This window comes from Rhinolophus ferrumequinum, chromosome 2 (assembly GCF_004115265.2).
Source record: "Rhinolophus ferrumequinum isolate MPI-CBG mRhiFer1 chromosome 2, mRhiFer1_v1.p, whole genome shotgun sequence".
NCBI lineage: Eukaryota > Metazoa > Chordata > Mammalia > Chiroptera > Rhinolophidae > Rhinolophus > Rhinolophus ferrumequinum.
This window is the reverse complement of record NC_046285.1, coordinates 76,226,015-76,253,923: the sequence shown is the minus strand read 5'-3', so window position 1 is coordinate 76,253,923 and position 27,909 is coordinate 76,226,015. Positions and strand designations below refer to the sequence as shown.

The 27,909-nt window shown below is 31.7% G+C and overlaps 1 protein-coding gene across 1 annotated transcript in view; it reads right to left on the bottom strand.

Moving 5' to 3' along the window:
- Positions 1 to 2,042: 2,042 nt before the first annotated feature.
- SI (sucrase-isomaltase) overlaps positions 2,043 to 27,909 on the bottom strand; it is an 87,792-nt gene continuing 61,925 nt past the window's right edge. The window contains exons 35-48 of the mRNA XM_033121483.1: positions 26,050 to 26,166; positions 24,439 to 24,526; positions 23,355 to 23,493; positions 19,915 to 20,048; positions 18,893 to 18,927; positions 18,695 to 18,811; positions 16,072 to 16,220; positions 13,537 to 13,621; positions 13,399 to 13,455; positions 12,673 to 12,797; positions 9,854 to 9,942; positions 5,546 to 5,595; positions 5,140 to 5,307; positions 2,043 to 2,373 (exon numbers count right to left, since the gene is read on the bottom strand). Coding sequence (XP_032977374.1) covers positions 2,305 to 2,373; positions 5,140 to 5,307; positions 5,546 to 5,595; positions 9,854 to 9,942; positions 12,673 to 12,797; positions 13,399 to 13,455; positions 13,537 to 13,621; positions 16,072 to 16,220; positions 18,695 to 18,811; positions 18,893 to 18,927; positions 19,915 to 20,048; positions 23,355 to 23,493; positions 24,439 to 24,526; positions 26,050 to 26,166 — 1,422 coding nt within the window. The 3' untranslated portion in view covers positions 2,043 to 2,304. The remainder of the gene's footprint in view (positions 2,374 to 5,139; positions 5,308 to 5,545; positions 5,596 to 9,853; positions 9,943 to 12,672; positions 12,798 to 13,398; positions 13,456 to 13,536; positions 13,622 to 16,071; positions 16,221 to 18,694; positions 18,812 to 18,892; positions 18,928 to 19,914; positions 20,049 to 23,354; positions 23,494 to 24,438; positions 24,527 to 26,049; positions 26,167 to 27,909) is intronic.

The following is a 27,909-nucleotide window of genomic DNA, read 5'->3' as shown; positions in this document are numbered from 1 at the left end:
TTTAATCATGAGGAGCTCTACCAGGTCAGACACTATCTCTGCTTCTTTGCTACCATAGTCAAAATTGATTCCTATTACCCAAAAACCACTAGAGGTATAACTTTAGTAAAAAAAAATAAATAAAATAAATTTATTGACTCATTACAAGGAGGGAGAACAAACTCAGGAAAACACTGAGTGTCTCAGTGACTGAATGTGAGGGAGGTCTTATTATAAGATTTGGGCTTGTGTCATGTGAATTGGGGGAAGTTTCATAGAGGAATGGCTTTGCTCTGTATTGTTTTCCTTCAGAAATCAGGACAAATTTATGATTGATTATAAATATTTTTAAATATATATTTTTTTAATTTTTAAATTACAGTTGACATACAATATTATGTTTCAGGTGCACAGCATAGTAATTAGATATGAAGTGATCACCCCAATAAATTGAGTACCCCTCTGACACTACACATAGTTATTACAATATTACTGACTATATTCCCATGCTATACTTTACATCCCCATGACTATTTTATAACTACAAATTTGATGATTGATTATATTAATAATGCCCCTCAGGGTGTGGAAGAAATGGAATAGGACTAAAGCTGCAATTGATTTAAAACAAAAATGAAAACAAAAAAAAACAAGTCACTCATATTAGCCCAGAGAAACAGGTGTTTGGTATTCTTGGGATCTGTATAATGTTTTCATTGTTTTCTGTCCTCAAAAATGATTAAGAGCTGTCTTGTTTTTGTCTTGCTCCATTGTGGTTACAGGGTTAACTTGTCTGATGTTGGTGTTCCGTGAAAATGTTTATTTTCAACAAAAAAAATGATTGCCTAACCTTTAGAGACACACCAACTCCAAGCTGAAAGGGGTCAATGGTTACTCTTTTTCTTTCTCAACGACAAACTGAATGCGCTTGTGCATACTTCTTTGTGCACCTCTGTGAGAGCATTTCTTGGGTGGAACTTTGAGTCAAAGGGAATATAAAAAATTATTTTCACTGCATATTGCATGATTGCCCTCCAAACATGGCTGAACTCATTTAAAAATCCCACCTGTAGTGACTATGGATTCCTTTCTAGCACCTGGTTTTATAATTTAGTCTGTCAATTGCCCTCAATTGCTATAATATTTCTTGAAAGTAAATTTAATTATTATTATTACTATGTCATTATTATCATTATTGTTTTCCCCCTGGTTTTTATATTCTGAAGTTATGAATTATCTTAAATATTCCATTGTAACAATATTTAATTATTTAGTTAGAAAATAATTATATCAAACTACAGATACTAGTTGATTAAGTAAATTCAAAACAACCTAAGTATTAAAAGAATGACCAATGAATGCAATTTTAGACCATGATTTCAAGAGTCCTCCAATCTGAATGAATGAATGAATGATGATTATTCAACTAACTAACACAGAATAGAGAGCAATATTCTTTTTTCCTATATATAAAGCAAAGCTAGAAAGGAAAATTGGATTTCTGCTGTGGACTGAATGTAAATGTCACCTTTGGGAGGTTATTAGGTCATGAAGGTGGAGCCCTTATGAATGGCATTAGTGCCCTTATAAGAGAGACAGCAGAAAGCTCATGCCCTTTCTCTCTGCTCTCCAGCATATGAGGACACAATAAGAAGATGGCCATCTGTAAACCAGGAAGACGGCCCTCACCAGATACCAAATGTGTCAGCACCTTGATCTTGAACTTCCCAGCCTCCAGAATTGTGAAAAATAAATGTTTGGTTGTTTAAGCCACTCAGTCTATGGCAATTACAGCATAATGTTATAGTAACCCAAAATAACACAATTTCATTTTAGAAAATAAAGAGAAAATTTATGTTGCATGCTTATATTCATCTTATTTTCTGTTTCCTAATTAAATATGCATACTAAGAAATCATTCAATCTGATGGTAACTGTTGGTATATATCTTAAATCTACTAAACTGAAGAAAATATTGTATACAATTACACAAAAATTTCACTTAATTAAAAAAATCACTTGTTTTAATTATATCTTAGTTTCACATATATTTAGTAAATAATTTACAGTTTTATCTGATACTTAACAAGGGTAATTAGAACTATTTAATCCTACTACATATGTTTAAGAAAATGAATCCAGACCACAATAATATAATAAAATTAGCATTAATTTTGATGTACACTATGCAATAACTTTAGATAGATGTCATGAAAATCATATTTTATACAATTATGAAACCAATGTAGAGAAAACATTATAAGTATAGTGAAACTTAAATCCGGATGTTAATCTCCTTTTGGCAACAGGAATTGATGGTAATCTTCATGACCAGTTGATCTCTATTGGTTTGTCTAGAGTAACATTTTTCACTGTCAGATCGATATTTAAAATCTAAAAGTAAGTAAAATGGCAATTAATTGTTTAATCAGAAACATTTTTCAACAAAGACTATTTCCATAAATAAATGTTCTCTAAGTAAACAAGATGTACTTTGTTTTTCTTGCAGAGTTCACAACTATTTCAGCAATAATCTCACCCAACTAACCCATTATACAGATGATGAAAATAAATCCTAGAGAACTGGAATGGTTCTCAAAAGAGAATGAACAACTGAGACTATTAAGTATTGATTTGTTACTTTCTCCATGAGTCCTACATATGGAGTTATTCATAATTGCACTGTATAAATCTCTATACTTCCCACGTTGAAATATTATCCAGTCATGCACACACAAATTTAGATTAGAAATATGTTTCTTTTTATGACAATGTCAAAAGATTTTGGGATGCTGAATTTGTTATCAATGATACCAACTTTGAATGTGTTACTTTCTCTCACTGGACAGAATTTCAATCAGACCATATAGGGAATATTTTTGGAGGTGACCAACTGAGCAGCTGCAGTCAATCACCTGTAATAGTTTTATATGATGATCTCATTAGACCTTACCATTGCTTCTTTTTCTCCAATATTCTCGGTGCCTTAGCTCAGAAAGTTTGGATTCAATCATCAAATATGCAAGATAAGGAAAATCAACATTTCTTCACTACTTTCTGAGTACCAGACACTCTCCTAGGAGCTTTATAAAATGTACTCTTCGCTAAAACACAGCATCTTTTTACTTATTTCCCACATTTTATAGAAGAGTTTGAAAGGTTAAACTTCAATGATTTTCTTAATATCCATTAGTTTGGTTTGAAACTGATTCATCTTACACTAAAATCTAACCTAGTTTTTTTTGTTTTGTTTTGTTTTGTTTTGTTTTATCAAAGTGAAAAGTAGTAAGTTCATCACAAAGCTTTTAGTACCAGGACAAAAGGCAACTAAGTACAACTGCTGCTAGGAAAATGTTTTAAAACTTGTACTGACAGAGCAATTAAATCATCCTTTGCATATAATTCCAACACCCATGGAGAAGGACAATCAAGTAGAGAAACTGACCACTTTCTCCTATTCCCATATATCTATAAACTTGGAAAACAGTAGCTTCTCATAAAAATGTGTTTTATTTAAATATACTTAGAAGGAGCCACTCCACTGTTAGTAAAGTTAATATGTTATTTTGGACTCACTGAAATAATAAAACATTGTAAAAAATTTCATCTTAATACTTAAAATTCTTTGTGAATGTGTTTGAAAGCAGTGGAATAAACTTTTATTTATAAATGGTGTTTTTATACCAAGTATTTGGTCAAACTGAATTTGCAATAATACTTGATATGTTAAAATATTTACCACTGTTCAACTGACTATCAGTTTATTTATAGTAAAAATTATAAGCTTTAGTTTTTACCACTGTAATAGCAAATAAAGAGTAAGAAAATATATAAGGCAAACATGGATTTTCGATCTGCCGAATACAGGTATTTCAACAAAACTGATTTCTAATTGTGATTTGTAACCATTGACTATTCCTGGGGAATTAATTTTTCTTTTCAAGGACTGTTTCTGGTCTGCCATGAGATCACTGGACTAAGTCAGTGATTCCCTTATACTGGAATTTTAAAAACCAGTAAAATTTTAAAGAGAAGAAAAATGAGGGTGTGGCTCTAGGTTATCAACATTTATTTTAGCAAGGAAGGACATTAAATGTACAAAACTCTAATATCCCAACCTTGATATCATTTAAAGAAATAAAAGTATTTTAATGTCAAAATAATAATTAAGACAGTTCCACATTAAAGGGGAAATCCCACTTGACTACAAAACAGCAGTAACAATAGGACAGATGTTAAGTTTCAATCGGATAAAATGACCCCTCAGGTGACATTCAACTATCACATCCCATAAAATCTATAAGGACCTAAGACTGTGTCCAAGACACAATTGTTACATTTTTAGCTGAAGTCAGGCTAACAAATAGCTACTGTGTAAGTTAAATTCATTTTCAGTGATTGTTTGATTAATAGCTAGTTGTTTTCATTCAATTTTAAACACAAACAAGTATGTGCACCCACACTCATACAGTTTTAGCAGTGCAGATGTAGCCTTAAACTTGGACCAAACAATTATAACAGCTGGTTTCTAGAACACGTTTTTTGAAATCTACCTTTACATTACATAGATTCACAGAATTTAGGATTAGAAGGAGGTTAAGAGATTGTTTACTTGCATATTATTATTTACTTGGAAAGAAAAAGAATGCCTAAAATTATTAGTTCAAAGATAAAAGCTAATTACTGGCAGCAATGGGAATTTAACATAAGAATTCTGATTCCTTGTTTAATCTGTGAATTATATCCTCATACACCTGTATATCAAATTATTCATGAGTGCTAATAGACAAATCTATTAAAGTTGCAAGGATTTTCAAATATATTTTATCTAAGACATATTAAAAGTTGAAATGCAGACACTTTATTTAAAAAAAATAAATTTTGAGGCACTTTACCATATAGAGATGACAATGGTTTAGAGGTTGAAGGTAAATTTAATCTTGCTTTAATTATGTCAAGACAATTTTAAAATGGGTGCCATTAGCTTGCTTTGTATGAGAGGTTACCAAAGATGATAATATGGAAATAGATATGAAAGCTTAATGAAAATAAACAAGAAAGGTTATAGTTGACTATTTTTCTTTAGTGATGAGAAATAAAATGTATCTATGTAGACAGTTTGAATAGCTCCATTAAAAAGTATTTTCTTATGTCACTTACCTTCTTGTCTGGTTCTGAAGTAAATTTAAGTGATTCTTCCTTTCCATCGTATATGAGATTAACCTTATTAACAGAAGTCGTTCCTATTCCCCATATATGGATGAATCCAAGCCTCATTTCATTTGTGTTTAGGGAAGTATATTTCAATATAGTGCTTGTCAAAGTGGTCTACAAAGACAAATAAATACTTTAAATCCTTCATTTGAAAAAGTAATTAAATCTTTAAAAAATTATATATATATATATGATAAGCAAAATATTTCTTAGTGCATCAAATTGTTTATTCGTGAGTTATGTTAAATACTAAATATAAAATATGTAAATACAAAATAAACATAAAACATGGCATAAACTTCAACTATTATTTAACACAATTGCATATAAATGATCTGATATGAATACACACCTTGTTTAAATTAAATTGTACCAAGAAATATAGGTCTTTCTCATAGGTGTCTGTAGAGAAAAAAATAAGTGACATATTTATATTTCCAAAGAAGAACAATACTAAATATTAGTATACTTTACTGCTCTTTCCCACTATAAAGGGTACCAAAACAAACAATGCATATCTAATTTTTCTCTAAGTTTATTTAACTTGTTCAAACACAGTCCCAGGAGCACTGAAATACGAAAAATGAATCACCAGAGAGTGTTCTAGAAGGGCACAGTAGACAATGAAATAATGCTTATAAAGGAAAATGAACATGTTAGCAACATATTTCAATGTCATTTGAGAAAAAATATGCAATTTAGAGATTATGACAGGTCAACTGTATTCAAACTGATAAAGCATAGTGTTTATATCCATATCTTTATATAAAATGTAATCTTACTGTATTTAAAATTAGTTTACAAAATAATCTCACAGCTATAATGTATTAAGTGCTTATTATTTGTCAAATTTTAAGTACTTTACCACACTACTCTGAAATATGCATTATTATTACTCCGACCGTATAGAAGAGGAAAGGAAAGTGAGTCTCAAGAGATTAAATAAGTGGCCAAAAGTGAAACAACTAATTACAGATGTTCTTTGACTTATGATGAGGTTGTGTCCTAATACACCCATCAGAAGTTAAAAATATAGTAAGTCGAAAATGCATTTAATACACCTTAACTATAAATATCACAGCTTAGCCTAGCCTACCTTAAATATGCTCAGAATACTTACATTAGCCTACAATTGGGCAAAATCATCCAACACAAAGCTTATTTTACAGTAAAGTGTTAAATATCGGAATTTATTGAATACAGAAAACACAAAACGCAATATTACAAAAATGCTGGCAACGCAGTATGCTACAGAGTATCAGCTGTTCACCATCGTGATCCTGTGGCTGGCTGCCGCTGCCCAGCATAAGGAGGGAATCGCACAGCCTATCACTAACCCAGGAAAACATCAAAATTCAAAGTGTGGTTTCCACTGAATGTGTATCGCTTTCGTACTATTGCTCAGTCGAAAAAATCCTAAATGGAACCATTATTAAGTCAGGGAACATCTGCATTATCAAGGTCTGGAATCAAGTCCAGTTTTCCTTGACTTCTGACATTGTGTTCCTATGTGAAACCAAAGGAGTATATGACAGAAAGGCAAAAGTAGAGTCAAATGCATGATTGAAACAAGTGATAGGATACGTTAAAAAAAAAACGCATTTTAATTCCCTTTTTGACTTATACATGCCACCATTTTATTCAGTAATCCTCTGAAACATTGCTTAATTGGAGATTAATTTTGCTTATACCAAAATTAAATGATATTCTGTCTAAAATGTTCTTTCTTTTTATACTAATGCATTATGGCTTTTTTTTTAACTTTTTCTTTCAATTACAGTTGACATTCAACATTATATTAGTTTCAGGTATACAGCACAGTGGTTAGATATTTATATAACTTAGGAAGTGAGCCCCCAATAAGTATAGTACCCACGTGGCATCCTACATAGTTTTTACAATATTTCGACTATATTCCCTATGCTATACTACTTTATATCCCCATGACTATTTTGTAACTGCCTGTGTGTACTTCTTAATCCCTTTATCTTTTTCACCCATTTCCCTAACCCCCTGCCCCATTTGGCTACCATCAGTTTTTTCTCTTTATCTATGAGTTTGTTTCTGTTTTGACTGTTAACTTATTTTGTTTGTTAGATTCCACATGTAAGTGAAATCATACAGTATTTGTCTTTCTCTTACTGACGTATTTCACTTAGTGTAATACCTTCTATGTCCATCCATACTGTTGTAAATAGTAAATTTTTAATGGCCCAGTGATATTCCATTGTGTGTGTGTGTGTGTGTGTGTGTGTGTGTGTGTGTGTGTGTGTGTGTCTGTGTACCACCTCCTCTTTATCCAATTATTTACTGATGGACACTTAGGTTGCTTCCTTGGCTATTGTATATGAAATGTCTTTGTCTCTTGCTAGTCTTTGCTTTAACGTCTATTTTGTCTAATGCAATTATTGCTAACCCAGCTTTATTACTGTTTTTTTTTGCATTTGCATTTTCATGAAATATCTTTTTCCAACCCTTTCCTTTCAATCTGTGTATGACTTTCAATCTGAAGTGAGTCTCCTGTAGGCAGTATATGTTAAGGGTCTTGCCTTCTTCTCCATTCAGCCATCCTATGTCTTTTGATTGGAGCATTAATCCCTTTAGATTTAAAGTAATTATTGATAGGTATATAGTTATTGCCATTTTACTATTCGTATTTTTTTACCTTTTTTTTTTTTTTCCATCTTAAATAAGTCTAAGATTCCTCGTAATACTGGTTTGGTGGTGATGAACTTTAGTTTCTTTTTGCCTGCAAAGCTCATTATCTGTCCTTCGATTCTAAATGAAAGCTTTGCTGGGTAGAGTAATCTTGGTGTAAATCCTTGCTTTTCATCACTTTATTTCATGCCAATCCCTTCTAGCTGCAAAGTTTCTGTTCAGGAATCAGCTGACAGTCTTATGGGAGCTCCCTTGTACATAACAAAATTCTTTTCTCTTACTACTTTCAAGATTCTCTCTTTGCCTTTAATCTTTGGCAGTTTAATGACCATGTATCTTGGTGTGGCCTCCTTGGGTTCATCTTGTTTGGGACTCTGCGCTACATGGACTTACATATCTATTTCCTTCTCCAGGTTAGAAAAGTTTTCAGTTATTATTTCTTCAAATATGTGTTCAATTCCTTGGTCTTTCTCTTCTCCTTCTGGTACCCATATGATGCAAATGCTGTACGCTTAATGTTATATCAGAGGTTCCTTAACAATTCTAATTTTTTTGACTTCAATGGGGTAAAGGCCATACCAAGTCCCTTCATCCATATAGTTTATTAGGAAAAGCTGGAGGAAATAATTCTAAAATAAGCTTTGTCTTCCTTGCTGTTAGAATGAATTTACTCAATTTGTTACATAGTAAGATTCAAGGATCCCAAGACAAGGATGCAAATTGTGCATACCTCAACTTTACAGTCCTAGGAAACTGTAGAAAATTCAAAGTGCATCCTGCTCGGCCCAGGTAGAAAAGAATGGCTGCAAACTCAGTAGGACCTCAGCTAATGTGTTAATAATGAAGGTGAGGGCTCTTAAAGCATAGCATTATAACAAACTGCTTTTTCTACTTCTAAATCACAGATTACTAGGAAGAGTTTTGTTTGTTTGTTTGTTTAAGAGTCTTGCTTATTACTACCATATGATTTTTATGTCAACTTCCTGATATACTTTATTTACTAACAGATTCTTTTTTTTTTTTTTTATGGTTGCAGACCATTTAACTACGATTTATTTGAAAACATGAAAAATACATGCCTTGGCTATTAATGAAAAGTTTCTCATATGTGCATAATTTATTTAAATTGCACTGAACTGTCCCATGAGAACTTCAATTCCACACAGATATTAGTTTTATGACTAAGGTTTGTATCAAGAGAATGTTCAAAACTCTCATCTAGCAGAGCTGGTACTGCAAACCTAATCCTCCACCAGTATTTACTTAACAGCACAATAATCACCTTGGGACATTTTACTCAAAGACAGAGTTCTGGACCTCTTCCCAAATGAATGGAATTTGGATGGGCCTTAGAGTCTGCCTTCTTTACAAGCTACCTTAGGTGATTCTGATAACAAGTGTCAGCACAGCACATGCTACTAAAAGTTCAGCTGTTCAGTCTGGTCTTCAGGAACAACCGTGGAGTAAATATAGAATTAAGTTTAAATCCTGATTTTTTTTAATCAAAAATGCTGTATATTAAAAACAAAAAACAAAACACACAATGGTGCAAAGCGATACACATTCAGTAGTCAAACAAACTTGAGTTTTGTTTCTGGACTATCATATGCTTTGGGGGCATCCTTATGGGTCACTACACACGCATGGAACATAGGTTTTCAGCCTAGTTGACCACACAAATATTGAATGTCTATTATATGAACAACGCTAGGCTAGCTTCTGGGAGTACAAAAATTATCGATATACGATCCTAGCCTACCCAACTCTTCCAGTTATCCAGACATTTACCCTAGAGATTAACAATATTTAGAATAAGAAGAAAGTCTTTAAATATTTGTAATGCTATTTTTAAAGTTGTTCAACTATTTATTAAACTATTTTAGCTTTAAATAATATTATTAGATTTTTATTTAGCTTCCAAAGTACAGTAATAGGTAACATAAAAGTAATGTTATAATATGTATATTACCAATTACATTTATCTACTAAATGGAACACTCACCTATAGTTTCTCCATCATCCCAGAACAGAGATCCTTGTGCCATCTGTTTGTCATCTGCAGCAACAATGAGCTTCATGTAATTTTTTCGACTATAAGGGAGGAATATCATTTTATTGATGTTTACAGAATAGCATATGTCTTGTTATGATATGACATCTATGTAAGTATATGAGGGAACACAAGTAAGAATATCAATTAAGGAGATGGCAAACTGTTTTAGACAAAAAAATAAAGCCCTTTCCTTTTTCTCATGATTTAATGGAATGATATAAACCAGAAAATTCTTGCTATATTTAATAAAAATATCATGCATGTCCTTTGATCTCAAGGGTTCATCTACTATAATAAATCAGAAGTGGCCTCACTTATAATAATTAAAACCATATAAAGTTTATTCATATATTTATTATTTCTGTTAATCCTTGACCATTAAAAATGAAACATTTTAACAGCGTTTTTTTTATCTTTCATGTCTAAGCCTTCCTCACATTTCCATATATAAGCCACAGAATTATCATTGGCAATTGTAGTAAGAATGTGGAGAGTAATCAGCAAGTTGTAAGTCCTATCCTTGGAATGGGTGATATCGCTCAAGCCTGTGACTATATAGGCTTGTCTGGGAATTAAATATCTGCTTTCACGCTCACTATACAAGTGAGGTGGTTTGACAGCTTCATATTGCTAAGGAAGGATTTCTTAGACAAATTATGCCTAGGTATTTGCCTTTTCTAATGCCAAATGGTGAAGGCTGTATGTGCTGCTTTGGAAGCCTCCTACAATATCCAGAATATGTAGTTTATATCTTCATAGCAAGTTGTATTTTCCATGTAAAGATGTTCACATATTTTAGCATGAATATATATATGAATATATATGTATGCATTTCAGTTCTGTTTACTAGGGTAAAAGATAAGTATACCTTATTATCAACATTAAAAATCTGGTTTAATCTACAATTTTCCAACATTTAAAACCTGAGATTAAAAACAATTTCACAACTTGTGTTCTACCACACACACACACACACACACACACACACACACACACACACACATACATATACATAACGGGGGTGCCAGAAAATGTATACAAGTGGACACTTTGGTCAACGTTGCTCAAGTAGTAGGTCACCATAATCAGAAGTGTCTGGATGCTGATGGTAACCACTTTGAGCACTTCTTGTAATTGAAGAAGTCAAATGTGACTTGTATTCACCTTTTCTTATCAGTATATATTGAGTACTACAATTTGAATACAGTTTTCCTTTCCTAAAATGTATATACATTTTTTGGCACCTTCTGTATATACACCTAAATCCAATATCCTATTTCCTTTACCCCCTACAGACACAGACACACACACACACTCCTCTCTCATAACAAAAGGATTCTTCAAGGAACAACCTATGAATGGTCCCCTCCAATTTTCCTCATCTTTAATCGATACCAGGGTAGAATATTGACAGACATGGATCTGGAGAGTTCCAGAAAAAAGAAAGAGACTATTGACGCTAACTAGGGTTGTCAGCCTAAATATCACCAAGAGAGTGGATACAGCATAAGAAGAGAAGACTAAGAGAGACTAAGTCCTCTAGAATCTGAATGCCTAAGCCAGGAATTTAGAGAGTGGAAATGGAGACTCTGTGGCTGGTATAAGAGATTCACTCTTACATCAGTCACAGGAGACATAGTGGACCCAGTATCCCTGATAGATCGGAGATATTGCTGAATGAGAGAGAGAAGAGAATATCAGGTAGAGTACTCTGGGGCAAAGAAGAGAGAGTCTTAAACAGATAATCAGTTATGAAAGGTAATGGATAGAAAATTTGAGTTATCAGTCATCTTTATATAAGACAAGGCTACTAAGGAACATGTTTGGTTCTTCGGTGGATAGCAGTGGATTTAGCAGAGTGAAACAGTAATGATACCAATGGATATCTACATTTTCATAGACTAAAGTGAGGCAGGGGATATTTCACAGGACTGACAGAGACAGGCAGAAAAGGGGGGACAGAAAAGATGGAAGGAAAGAGAAGTCCTCTAAGCAATATTTGTGTAAAGTTTTAAAATGTTCATTTAAAAATTATGTTTTCATAAAGTAAACAATACTTCTCTCCATATGTCAGAGGCAGAGAAAACAATGAGGACTTAGGTAAGGCAATCACTCAAAATATAAGACATTCATTTGTCAATACCTTTGCATATTTAGACAGAGGCCATTAAATTTTAGTTGGTATATTAGTCCATTAAACTTTCTTACTATAAGAAGGAATATCATGTTTGAAGATAAATTTCCATGAGTCTCTCAAGTTTCTGCATATCTTACATACAGAAGCACTGACAGTTTTTCTTCTGAACTATACTTCAAAGGATGTTTTTAAATTAAACAGTATTGGAAGACAGGGCAGTGTTTCTTTAATTAATTAAAAAATTGTCTAGTATAATAAAGATAATGTCTCCCTTCAAAGCAAAGAATGGACAGGTTTGCTTATAGCCCACTACAAAAAACTGAGTTTCCCTAAGCTTGGAGTCCCTTAGCTGTTGACACAAACCTCCTGGATGTGTAGAATCTGCCTTGGAAACTCCATGTCACCCTCATGGGACTTGAGGGACAGGGAAAACTGAAGCAAACATAAAAGTCACATTTTTGGATAGGCCATGTGTAAGAAAGGTCATTGCTTTTGATACAGCATCCATGAAACTGGCAGGCTAACTTGTAAGCTTGGAAGTAGGGTAGAATCACAGATTCTTCCTAGTACTTGACAACTGTAGGTGATATATCTTAAAACTTAATCTGAGCTCTGTAAACACTTCACTTACCTATGAAATGTGTTTTGAGCAGGCTCTTGACATGGTAGGATGTAACCACCACGGACATGTAGGTTTATTTTATATAAAGGAGCTTCAAATTTATTAAACTTTCCTCTCACACCAATATCTTGGCCCTGGAAATGAGAGGGTTGGAAGGAGGAACAAAAGCAGCAAGAAGTATAGTCATCAGCAATATTGATACTTGACGGGACATATTTATAAAATTAAATGACACACTTTCAATTTTAAAACAGACACAAAAGTTTGTTCAGAATATCATGTTGTTTAAAGCATATACTTAGTCCTTAGTTAATTGATAGCTTTGAAAGTAATTTACCACTACTTGTTTTTGTGGTGCTTACATTCCAGAAAATGTGTGGGTTTTGGAAAGGTCATGAAAGCTATTCCTGACTTGCCACATACATTATTATTGGAAGGACTGCATTACCTTTAATGATTACTTTGTCTATCCAATAAAGGGCAATGACCTTTTGCTTTACAATGTGTACTTTCCATGTTTACTTGGTGAAGTAAATCAATGACTACATAACAAACTATGGCAGAATAAATTAATTCTCTTTCACTGTGTGCTGATTTGTTCAGCTATAATTAGCAAAAAATATCTTACTCTTTTTAAGTGAGAAGTAAACCAAATATATCATTAATGGAAAAGTTAGGATCAAATTGTTACCCATTTCTGTTTAGTTAATTCCCCAAAATTCCTTAATTACTTACCGTATGGTAATCAAACCACCGAGTATTAGGGACGTAGCCTTCTACAACGTTAGTATCCTAGAATTTAAAGATACAGTCATTAAAAACATAAGTTAGGGGAAAATTATTTTGTGAACAAAAATATGTGGTAGAACTTACAGGTTCCAATACAGGAGTAACCAAAAATGCCGGGCCCCACAAGAACTGTTTGAATATATTCCAGGTTGGCTTCTCATTATAGAACCTTGACAAAATATTTACAAATAATTTTTTAAAAAAGCACTTTATCTCTTCTGAATACCATAAAATAAGCATTTAAACCATATTTTGGAATACGGACTTTTGTGGATTGAAATGAAAATCAATCTACAAAGAAATCAAAAACAATTCTATGATTTGGAATTCACTGTGCAGTACAATGCTCTATGAGTAAACTCCCTAACAAAATGCAGACAATTGTGATTAAACATGTAAGACCAAATGAATGAGAAATCATTTTTGAAGAGAACTCATGGAGGTACAAATATTAACTGTGCTTAGTAGAAGACCAACAAAGTAGAAAATAAAAATTATAAACACCCTGGAAGAGAAATGTGAGACAAGCATGCTGTAAGCACGTTGATTCAGTAACTTTAAAAAGAGTTTGTTAATGTTACCTCAATAATAAATAAATAAAAATTCTACCAAAAAAAAAAAGTTTCCCTGTCCTACTTAAATTAGAGCTCATGAATAGTGGACTTACACATCCTTAAATGTTCTTCCATATGTTAATAGATTTCTGAGTTTCAGATATAAATGACAGGAAAAAATAAAATTGTTTTTTATGGTTTGAGACTAGACACTATTAAATGTCTGCATTTTTTCTCTAATTAAAATGGAATATCTGTGTTTGTTCTTTTGTTTTTGTGTTGGTTTGTTTTACTATAAACTGAGATTAATGCCAAGACATAATGCTGGGTCTACTCTTCCATGAATTTCCCCCAGGCATTCTCAATAGAACAAGAGTCTGCATAGTCAATAACAAGGTTTCTGGTTGAGGTCTCAGTCTAGAGCTACAATCTAACAGTTCTAGGAATTTTACAGGGAGATGACAAAAGTGGAGAGTCTGGAAATGAAAGAGGTAAGAGATTAATAAAATGTTACCAGAAATAAAGACGGGATTATGGTTTAATAAAGCAACTAGAGAGGATAATTTCAACCTAGGAATAAGTTTTATTTTTAAATCTCATTTTTTAGGAAGCTGAATCTTTTATCCTATTATTAGAACTGAAGGAATACTGATCAACTTATTACATTGGTAATTTTATCTTGGGTACTACTATTTCATTTGAGTAAATATATGCTGTGTACTTTTTACTGGTTTGCCAATAGTGCGATACAACAAATCACTTTATTTAATTACTCTGGTAATATAGAGTACACAAAAAGGTAGGTACACTATGATTATTTCAGAGTGTGGTTATTTTGGTGGTGTTGTATTTTTGTTTGAATTGTGCTTTCCTTTTTTTTTAACATCCACAATAAGAATCAGCTTTACTTGTCTTAAACATAAAACAGGATACAATTTTTGCAACTATTTTCCATACAACAGAATTTTAAGATTTGGCCATATGTCAGCTTGAGCTTTAAGAAGTAAATCCAAAACAGTTTTCTAAGGAGAATGTTAGAACTGTTCTAGAGTACCCCATTAGCACACATCCAGGAAGAGGTGAGAAGGTCTTCAGTTAGAAATTTATATATGGTAGATTTGCTTAACTGCTGTAAACTTCAGTTAATTCAATCATAATATGGAGATAATATTATTATGTTGAAAACTTTTCAAAAATACTCTATGTAAATCATCTAGAATGATACCTGGTATACAGTAGTAATTCCTAAGGAGAATAATTACTTTTTAATAACTGATTACTGCGTTTTATTTTTAATGACATAGGATAGTATGTTTATTAGCATATTTATTTATGAAAATGTTTGTTAGCCCAAACTATATGAGGTGTGATTGAAAAATATGGTGTATGTTTAAATGAAAAAAATATTACAATAAAGATACATTGACATTAATCCCCCTCAAAATACTTCCCCTTGCTTCGAACACACTTATCCCATCATTCTTGCCACTTTCTGAAGCAGTTCTGGAAGTCCTCTTTCATGTATGTCCTTAGTTGTGCTGTTGTAGCTGCCTTGATGTCCTGCATCGATTAAAAACGTTTACCTTTCATGGTCATTTTGACTTTGGGGAAGAGCCAGAAGTTGCATGGTGCCAGATCCGGTGAATAAAGTGGATGAGGACACATAATATTTTTGTATTTGACAAAAAATTGCCAGAAGCAACATGTGACACGGAGCATTGTCCTGATGGAGGCTGAAGTAAAGACACTCATGAAAGAGGACTTCTAGAACTGTTTCAGAAAGTGGTAAGAACGAAGGGATATATCTGTTCAAAGTGAGGAGGAGTATTTTGAGAGTGATTAATGGCAATGTGTCTTTTGCTATAATACATTTTTTTAAATTTAAACATTCACAATATTTCTTGATCATACCTTGTATATAAAAATAACAACGAAAATTTCCAATTTAAAATACTGTATATTGTAAATATAAATATATAAAATAAAATAGTGTATATTGTATACTAAACATTATTGAATAAATTAAACGTAAGCTATCTGTGATAGGAAAAAAAAATGTACTTACTCATGCAAAAGAGGTCGAATAACAGTGCCACCATGAGCATGAATTTCATGCATCTGTGTATAGAAGTAGGGCAATAAAGTATATCTAATATTAAGAACATTCCTTGATATTTCAGAAAAAGTTTGATTCCAGGAAACAGGATCTTGTCTCTGAAACAAAGCAAGTTGAAACAGTCATAAACTTTGTCTTTGTTTAAAGCATAATTTTCAGTTATGTATTTGGAGAATACAAAGTAAGAAATAATATTAATTCACTGTCATGTGCTGTAAACTATCTTCAGAAAAATCTTATACAATAATCTTTCTATTTAATAGAATGGAGAGAGGGAGAGAGAGAGCATAATATTAACACACTAATAAAAAGAATGTAAGCTAAGCCCATGGCTTAATTTAGTTTAAGTGATTATATGCAAAAAGCAGTTCACATTTGAATAGGTGACAAATACATTGTCAACTATGATGATACTCAGTGTAGGGGCAAAAAGTCTAGGAGAGAAATAAAATGCTATACAAAAGTGGATTGAAACAAAGAGAGACATGCAGAGCCCATCGTGGTAACCCTATACATTACATTGTGTTTTCTCATGAAACATGAATAAATTATGGTAATAAAGAATTAATAGTATAGAAGAAGACCTAATTAACATTGGGCAAGAGAAAAGAACATGCCCCAGTCTGTTCTAGAATATACACTCCAGATAAAAAGACTAAAATCGATACTGGAAAGATTAAAATCCTGTTAAAAAATGTTGTTGCACTAAGTGGTTAAAAATAATACACAAAGTGATTAGTATTTTATGTTTTAATTTGTTCCAGGGGAACAAACAAGGCTGACATAACTCCAGGGAAATGTTTTTTGTTGATATCAACAGGAATAGGACCTTAAGATTCCAACTTTTCTAGATATCAGGAGTAAGAGTGCTTAAGTGATGACTGAGTGTTATTACTGGTAGTTGCAGTGTTAGGCTAGGCATAATCTTACAAATTAAATGTTCCAAGTACTATTAAGCTATATCTGATCTTACTGTTACTAGTTTCAAAGTCAAATAAGAAGAAAAAGACAAAGATCATATCTGTTGTTATTGACTTCACTGATATCATTAAGGTTTTAAAATGTTGATACATAGCATATACTTAACTCTAAACCATATGTTCCTAAATTCAATTACATTACCTCATAATTAAACTTGAATTGAGGCTTCTGTTCTTTAGATTTTTATTTAGAAATACTATCTTAGTCTTTCCCTTCTCCATTTCACTTTCTCAAAAACTCCAGGAACTTTCCCATCTTGGGTCTTTCACTAGTTCCCCCCACCAAGTGTAATTCTCTTTCCCCATACATTTATTTTGGTTTCTCTCTCCCACTCAAGTCTCTGATCTAATGCTAACGTCACTTTATCCAGGAGTACTTCCCTGAAGACTCCTTCTAAAACAGAAACTTCATAAACCTCTAGCACTTAAGCTTACTCTATTTTTCCTTCATATGCATACATTTGTACCTGACATTTTATATAAATATATATTAAATATAATACATAAATAAGTATAAATATAAATATACACGTACTTACATATTATCTTTATCCTTCCTATATTATATGCATCAGTAGGACAGGAGTTTTGTAAATATTAACTAGTAGATTCTCAATGAATACTTATTGAACGAATCCCTGTTCAGACTTCTACTGATACATGTCCCACTCTCCCAACATTACAGCTTTCTAGATTGTAATACTTAAAACAAATTTTCCTCTTAAAATATTCCTATTCCATCAAGTTACGTCTCTGTTGCCCAACTTTCAAATTCTTCCAAAATATGGTCCCATGCTGCCTTCCTACCTTATATAGATTTTAATTTGCAATTTATAAAATAAACCCTCCCTTCTTTTCTGTCTAAAATTTCCCAAGAGTGACATAAAGATATTAAACACATTGTGAGCTCTACCATTCAGTTATTAGGGCTAGAATTCACCCTTGAAAGACTAGCTCTGTCTACAAGCCTTCCATGAGGTGCTTTTGCTAATTTCTGTACTTCACTGAAAGTCAGTATCATAAAATTTAAAGCTTAATGAAATATCAGGTCCAATTGTTCGCATTTTTCTGTAATTTTTAATATTGTCTCCCCTTTTACTCAAAAGTTCCTCCAGACAATTTAATAAAGTATATAGCTGTGTTACTACAAAGAAATAACTCCTCATGATTCCCTTTTTCCTTTTCCTCCCTCAACCTCTAAACTCATTGTTTTAACATTTGTCTTTTAAATCTCCCTATTTCATGCATTGATACCAGTATTTCAAATGACTTTCATTTCCATTTATGTAGTTTGAAGCTGACTATCTTATTTTGTTCCAGTTTGGAAGAAGTTCCAGAGGCAGTTTTTTCCCCCTAGCTGCTCCAAAATTATATAGAACAGCAGTAAGTATTCCAACTTAATCTTGAACCCAAAAGTATAAACAAGGACCCCTAAGCCCAAATTCTCAAAATGATGGGCTTAGGGATCCTCAGTAAATGTACAGAGGTTCAAAGCATTTATCTGGATATTAGTCAGGGAGGGTGAATTCTATTCTTAAACTTCTATGGTTAGTGGGGTGAAAGGAAGGAGAGTAAATGCAGCAGTTACATACCCTAGTATGTGCAACGTTGTGATTTCTTGAGTATGGATAAAATGCTCCAAGTTGCATCCAACGGGCACATAGCTGATATTCTGAGTTGTTGAAGAAACCACAGATATCTGCTCCAGTCTAAAATGCATTGTTATATTTAATTAATTTTGTTTCTTAATATTTACAAGTTGTGAAGATACAAGGAATAGAGCTACTTACATATGATATTCCAAAGAGACTAAATTCCATCATACCTAAAAAATAAAATAGGGAAAGAAATCTTAGAAAGCTATTTCATATATTTTAATATTTTTTTTATTTATGAAGATGTTCTATTTCAATCTTTAATTCAATGAAACATTTTTCAGATTATTAAAATACATTTCTACCATTTATTCTTATAATATTCATACTTTTTTACTTTATAGTGTTAAGGACATTTATAAAAATAAGACACTGTATGCTTTCTTGAAACTTGCAAGGTGACACATTTAGAGAACAAAATCGTTATGAACACCTTATAGTACGAGAAGAAAGTGGTAGTGGTTTCCTTGGTTTCATGTTTTATAATAAAAGACTATCTCCGTAATTGTTTAGTGATAAGTCTTATCATTTGAAACAAATGGAATTATCCTTAATAAGTAAAATCCACTGAGGAATGATCACTTCATTAAAATAGAATGCATATGATATCCCTGCTCTTTATTTAAAGGATTATTTCTAAAAATTGATTGTTTTCCTCGAATCTTAATATAAATAGTAAAGCATTTTTAAGACTGGATATGCAACAGAAAAGTATCCATTTCCCCTTTAAAATTATGTCTCATTCACTATTTATCCAACCATTGCCAGAAAACTTAAAAAATTTAATTTGAAGTGTTTTGTTATTTAGCATCAATGAGTGATTCTTATTCCCTAGAATCTAGAATTTCTACCCATTTTTATTCTTAGCTCTATATGTTATCTTTTCCATCTCCTGTCCTTTCCTACCAGGAAACTGAGATAAACAGGGATGAAATTATTTTCTTAAAATAAAATAGCTGGATATCATTAGTTTCTACACAGCATCCCAGATTCTGCTTTCTGACCCACTACCTTGACATTGTTCTACTAATAAAAAAATACGATGCCGAAAGCATATTTCTGAGACAGACTTCTGAAGTATATAAACTAACACCAGCAAAAGTGAATACCTAATAGAAAACTCAAAAGAATAATGAAAAATGGTGACTTTCACATACCGATAATCGATTTTTCCAAATTGTCCCATTGTGCGTAGTTGTCTCCAAGCCAATGTCCCCCCCACTGACCGCCAGTAGGATATGTGGAACGAGAAATAACAATTCCTCTTTTGCCAGTTGCCTTCTGCAATGCACTAATATAAATGAAGAAGGATCCATGAGTCTTTACATGAGGTATTTTCTTCAGATATGTCCAAAAGGATTTAACTTATGGTATCTATGTTGTCTCTTATTACAACAGATCTTTATATGAATTTTCTCTCATTACCGTGTTTCTCCGAAAATGAGACCAGGTTAATTTTTGCTCCAAATTAATTTTTGCTCCAAAAGACGCATTAGGGCTTATGTACAGGGGATGTTATCTGGAAAAATCATGCTAGGTCTTATTTTCGGGGAAACACAGTATACTATAAAATCCTAACAGGCATAAAGGATATCGTTCTTCTCATCCAGCATTTACCAGATTAACATACCTAAGTGACTTACATTTATTAGTTCAATGAATACATGTTAATAAATAATGGTATTATCAAATCAACTTACTAATCATTTTGTGAGTTCTTTTATTTTATTCTATGAACTCATTTTATTCTACTTAATGAACTCATTTTATTCTACTTAAATGTGTTCTCCTGAATAAAGGTCTAGGCTCTATTGATTGCTCCAACCCTTCTCAATTATAACTTGTCAACACTTAATCTTAGCATTACTCTCAAGGGAATCTTTGCTATTATACTTCCTGTTATAGAGGCAAGTTTAAAGAGAGCAAGGCTTTCCTGGTCTTAAAAATAAAAGTAAATGTTCTATTTCAAGAATGGAATCTATTCAAAGGCAGATCAAGGGAATGGATTTTACAAATCAGGTTTGTTTTTTTTTTTTTTCTCCCTTCCTCACTCTTTGGAGAAATTTTTGAAGTAATGAATAGCTCAAATCAAAACTACAGGAAACTAAAAATGTTTTAAACAGACATAAGATGATATACTGAAATGTTGATAACAGGAATAATATTGTATTTACTAACTTAAAATTTTCTACTTTTATGTATGTCTCTCTTTAAAAAGGTCATAGAAGATAATCATATTCATTTTTTTATTTTCTATAAATAAAAGATCCAGTCGATTTAGGAACATTAATATATTTGATATGCGTCACATATATCTGCTGGCATTTAACAAGCAATGAATGCATATATACAGAGAATTTTAAAAAATTAACTATGAATTTTAAAATGTACATGAAAATATATTCTAAATTTAGTTAATTTGCAAACAAAATTAAATTTATTTAACTATTATAAAAATTATTTACAAACACAGTTGTCACAAATTCTTTTTGTGTTTATATGCAAGAAATACATATTTTTAAAGGATTGTTTTCTTTGTATGTCTTACTTTTGCAAAATTTTTTACTGAGGCTTTAAATTAACAACTGACATGTGCCTTGTTAGATTTTTGATTGAGAATAATTCTGCATGAAGCATTTCCAAAATAATTTTCTCAAAGAGAAATCTAACTTCTTGCCTTAGAAAAATATCCTCTGTAACCTTTCAAAGAATATTTCTTATTTGAGATACCACTTGTCATCACTAAAATATAATTTAAAATTACAGATTTTCTAAATATTTCTGACACATTCCAACTTTACACATTCCAACTTTACAAACAGTTTAGTCACAACGAACTTAGTTGAATTTTAATAAACACTTTCAATCATAAGACAGTTTGTCCTTTGTTGCCAGTTGACTTTGGAAAATTTAGATTATAGAATTTTAATGTTGTGTTACAGAAGTATTCTTATTGGGCGTTTTTGTTTGTTTTGTTTTAAATTTTTTATTAAAATATAGCTAACATAGTAATTATATTAGTTTGAGGTATACACCATAATTATTCAACATTATTCAATATATATATTCAATATATATATCTAAAGAAGTGACCCCATGATAAATCTAGCCACCATCTGACACCACACCATGCTATCACAATAGTATTGTCTATATTCTCTATGCTGTACATTATATCCCCCTGACTTATTTGTCTTATACCTGGAAATTTGAACCTCTTTTTCCCCTTCACTTTTCCCTCCTTTTTAAATTTTTCAGTTACAGTTGGCATTCAATATTATTCCATATAAATATCAGATGTACAACATAGTGGTTAGACATTTATATAATTTAAGAAGGTTAATTCCCCTGACTAGTTTAGTATCCACTGGGCACTATACATAGTTATTACCATTAAATTGACTATATTCTCTATAATTTACTTTATATTCCCATGACTATTTTATAACTACCAATGTGTACTTCTTAATGTGTACCTTTTTCACCCTTCCCAACTACCACTCTGATAAATCTAGTACCCATCTGATACTATACATAATCATTACAATATTATTGATTACATTCTTTATGCTATACCCTACATCCCCATGACTACTGTTCAACGACCAATTTGTAATTCTTAATCCTGTCCTCTTTTTCACCCACCCCTAACCCCCTCCCATCCCATCTGGAAACCATTAAATGTTCTCTGTATCTACGAGTTTGTTTCTGCTTTGTTTGTTTGTAAATTTTGTTCTTTAGATTCCATATATAAGCAAAATCATACTACATCTGTCTTTCTCTGTATGACATACTCTACTCAGCACCATACCCTCCAGGTCCATTCATCCCACCGTAAATGGCAAGGACTCATTCCCTTCCATGACTAAGCAATATCCTATTGTACATATGTATTGTCTCCTCTTTATCCATTCTTCCATTGACAAACACCCAGGCTGCCTCCACATTTTGGTCATTGTATTCTTGGTTAGTAGCTACCATGTTAGACAACCCCATATTATAGAACATTTCTATAATAGCAGAAAGTTTTATTGGACAGTGATTAAAAAGATTTCTTACTCAAAAAATGGCCTGTGTTCCATTATCATTTGGCCTTAAATAAGTTTGTTTAATTAGTACATTAAAATTTGAGAAGCTCAAGATCATTCACACATACTCTAATTTGCTAAAAATGGGCTTAAATAATTGATTTAGCCAAGCTTTAATGTCTTAATTAATTACATGAAATTATATATTTTTACTCATTTATTCATTCAAGACTATTCATTGAGCACCTACTATTTGTTAGGCACTGTGCTACTATGAGCTGAGTACAAGGTGGGGAACAATATAAAATGGTTCAGGATTCGTTAGGACATGGATTGGAAATTCAAAGTAGTGATACAGATGAGAGAGAGAGAGAGAAAGAGAGAGAGAGAGAGAGAAAGAATGAGAACACAATTATTCTAAATATCATGAAGGACAAAGTAAGCTATAGAAAACATTGGAAAGGAAAGTGCTACCAAGATCGGCAGAGGACACTCAAAGTAGGTAACATTAAATCTAATACCTAAAAGATAAGAGAGAGTCAGAAAGGATAATTATGAATACTGCTTACTCATAAGTAGGTTTCATTTGTGACCATCCATATAGATTGTGAACGTTGTAATGCAAAACTGATGATCCATCACTTAGAATCTGCTCGGTTTCCATACACATAGTTCGGGAATGTAATCCTTCAAATCTTTTTGTGAGTTCTAGGGAGAACCAATGAAAAATATTAACATATTATAAAGTTCTCTACATTAAAATGTATAAAATGTAACTATAGTCTTTTGGCAAAAACATTAACTTTTGTTTTAAAACATTATTAACTTTTTAACCATCTGTAAACTTTGTCTTTGCTAATTACAAATGAAAAACAGTCTATAATTGTCATTGATCATAGTTACAATTGTGACTGAAAAATATGTAAAAATTTTTACTATATTAGATAACAAAAAATGTTACTAATTGACATGAATTAATAAAAACCAGAAAAATAAATGTACACCTAAAAATCAACAATAGGAGTTTTTATTCATTTTGATGAGAAATACAGTTTAAATAGTTTTAAAAAAATAATTAGGTAACCTAAAGCACTGAGGTTAATAGCCAGGCAAGTGCTATACCGACACTACCTTTTGATTCACTTGTTCACAGTTTAAGGTGCATTTTTCAAAGATTTGCCATCATTTTATGTTAACAGTTTATAAGTTTACTGCCTATATGACAGTATGAAGATAAACACTGAATGACTGGATATTTCTCTCCCAGGTCAGGGACAACCAAAATAATTTGTATTCTTTCATTTTTTTTCCTAGTAAAGAAACATTTATAAAAGAAATTCATAAAAGCTTTATATTTTTGTCATAAAGAATACTGAGTATTTTCAGATCTGGGAATATTCTTAAGAAAATCAAAGTAATAGTTTCAAACAAATTTAGAAATGTGTTCATATAGATAAAAATGTTTCTTAATTTTTCTTCCTAAATCAATTAAATAATATTGGTAATGGATCAAAATGTGGTACAGTATGTAGTTGGGTAGTGAGAACTGGGAATGTAAACCTTGTTCTGTACATCATAAGGTATATAAACCTAATTAATAAATAAATAATGATAATAATATGATAACATCAAAGGCAAACAATAATATTGTACCTGGGAAATAAGGTGGATAATTTAGCTCTTTATTTCTGCATTGGTTAGTAGTTGTTCCATGTACAAAACTTGATGGTTCATTCATATCCTTAAAAGAGAGAGAGAGAGAAGTAAACAGAAACAAATTTAGAATATATATTCTCAAAAGAACTAATTCAGAATCAATAAATTAAAGCAGCATATTTGAATAATAATAATTATTCACTATTCTAAAAAGCAAAAATATAAGGCATATCAATGATACTAAAGAATTTAGCTTAGCTCAGTGTTTAACATTTTACAATTCATGTCTTCTTTTGACAAATATAAAATGTCCTATTTTTCCTCTGTAGACATAATATACATATAAAAGTGTTTTTTTTTCTGAGTTTTCTACACACACACAAACTTAAATTATAACAGTGAATATTTTCCCACATCTTCCCTCCAACACTCATGCCTCAAAACCAGTCTTGTATCAATTTCTTAAAAAAACAAGAAATGGTTTGTAGTTTTAAGAACCACAAGGTATAGTTTACAATTACAGAAAACTTTAAAGGGTATCTCTATGGAGCACATATTTCAGGATCCTAATAACTGCACATAAAGGGACCGTCATCTAAATAAATAAATTAGCTACCTTTTAAAGGTGATTAGTCTACCTGAAAAAACGTTATCTTTTCTGGATCAAATTTTGATTCTTGGAGATAGTTTTAATAGAATCCCTTATAGTACATAACTTTGTAATCAAACAAACCTGTATTTCCCATTAATTAAAAAATCTGTGCTTTATATAATTTTATATCTTCAAGGCTTGCACACAGTAGCATCTTTATAAAGATTTCTTCAACAATAGTTTAGTGGTTACCAGAGGGTAGAGGTAGGGGGGTGATAGATGAGGGTAAAAAGGATCAAATATATGGTGATGGAAGGAGAACTGACTGGGTGGTGAACACACAATGTGATATGTAGGTGATGTATTACAGAATTGTACACCTGAAACCTATGTAACTCTACTAACAATTGTCACCACAATAAACTTTAATTTAAAAAAAATAGAAAAATGAGTGAATTAATGTTTACCAGTTTAAAAAATCAACAAAGAAATGTCACCTCCAAAAATCTAGAGAAGTGTAATATAAAATCTCCTGTATTAAATTATTTACTTGTGGTAAACTCTTTTTTTATGCTATCTCAAAATTATATTATTAAAAATCTTATTACCCACTTTTTAAATTTACACCTATAATTAGAAATTGTTTGAGAGATAATTTTGCCAAATATGTAGATTATGATTTCTTACACTAAAGACAGAGTTGAGTGTGAGATTTATACCTACACTGAATGAAAATAAAATAAATGTTTATAAGCATTTATAAATAGTTAGAAATAAAGGTTATTTTGGTTACTTGGTCAAGGTGAATATATTCTACTTGAATATTCAGGAAATAGCATTCATATACATAAAACTGCATATTAGTAGTCCTTTGCAAAAGAAAGCTTTATGGAAAAAGGAAATGAGCTGATTTTCACAAGGAATACTTTACTGACACTATTAGAATCCAGTAAGAACTTTGTATGATCAATACACCATTAATAACTTAGAATATAAATTAGTAAATGTTGACTTACAATCCACAAGCCATCAAACTTCATCTGGTTATTGTAGAAATCTATAATTTCCCTTTCCCACCACTCTGCTGTGGAATTCCTGAAGAAATCTGGAAAAGCTACATGAGCTCTGGAAGCCTAAAAAACATAAGATTCAAACCCACATATATAAAATCATAAGAGATTCTACATTTAGTTCACATGGAAACATCTATCTATCTGGGAAAATAAAGTTATACCCTTACCTCATTAAAAAAAAAAAATCATGTGTGTCTAAGTCAGACATTTATCTGTCAGATTCATAAGTTGTGCACAAGTGATAATGAAGGTAACCTGATATCAACTTTAATTACATAAATGCATGTGATTTCTCTCCAACCACCCCAGCAGCAATGGAGAGTAAAAACAGAGAAGAGAGCAGCCTTGGGATCCTATATAAATTGTAAAGAAACAGTCCAAAACACATAGAAATATATTTTCAGTGCTTCTTAGAGTGATGGGGAAGTTTTTTCCTCTTCATCTTTACAGGCCTATTGTGTAGCTTTACCTTTGTGGAGCATGGTGGTTTAGCCTGTTTTTCTGATTAAAAAATTGTGTTTACCTGGCTTTGTGCCCTTCCAGATCCAATATATCGTTCCACCACCCCAACTTTTTATTTTTCTCTCTCATATCCAACCCTCCCAACCCCATCAGACAAGAGATGATTTACTCTTTTATCTACCAAGAAAATTCCCTACTCCCAACCTACCTATATAAATTCCAAGGTCAGAGTCTGTGTGTTAGCAGAGGATTGACCTTTTGCAGGTAAATCAAGTACCTAAAAGACATAGCATCACCTGCATGTTTCCCATCATATTTTAGGATTATGTAGTAACTGCCAGAACAGTCTTCTCCATGAACAGTATATAGGAGGGCATTGTGCATAAAGAAAATGCAGAGAATAGGAAATATAAAGATTTGCAAAACATATATCATGGGTATTTTCAGAGTTAAAAGGGACTTCATTTAGTCATTTTGCCCCAAATTATATTTTACTCATAAGGAAAAAAGACTCAGTGAAGTTACCGTCAATGAATATTTTCAATCCTAGGATCTACTGTAGATCATAGTGAGAAATAGTAAAAAAGGATATACCACATTTATTTTGTAATTTCCATTGTTCTGCTCTTTCCACAACTCATTTATTTTACTGTTTTTTGTTTTGTTTTGTTTTCAGTTGGTTGCTTTTATTCTTTTACTAGAAATCATTGGTTATATCCAGAAGTTTCATCAGGTACATGTGATCCAACATGTTTATACCTTTTATGGAAGAGTATCCCAGGTGATTCTACGTACGCCACTGTAAATTTAAGCTGCACTCCAAAATCTATATAAAGAGGTCATGCCTACCTCTCCAGTGTTGCTAATAATACCCAAGATTAATGAATAGAACTCCAACTGAGATAAAACTGACTTTTTTCCTCAACAACCTTTATTAGATTCCGTAATCCTTTGACTCTACTTTAGAAATAATTTGGTAAGTTTTAAGTAAAAATGGTATTGAAATTTTTCACACTGAACTTGAATTTTTACATGAACTTATATGACTTAATTATTATAATGTGATCTACCTAAAAAATTGCTAACTATGAGTTGCATTTATTTTTTTCTATTGCTTTGTTAGTATTTATTTCATTAATTTCTGGTCTAATCTTTATCATTTTGTTTCTTCGAGCTTAGGGCTTAGTTTTTTCTTCTTTTCATAGTTCTTGGAGATTCTGACTTAGGTTGTTTATTTGAGATCTTTCTTCTTCTTTAATGCAGACATTTATTATTATAAATTTTCTTCTTAGTATTCTTTTTGCTGCATCCCCTATGTTTCTGTATGCTATATTTACATTT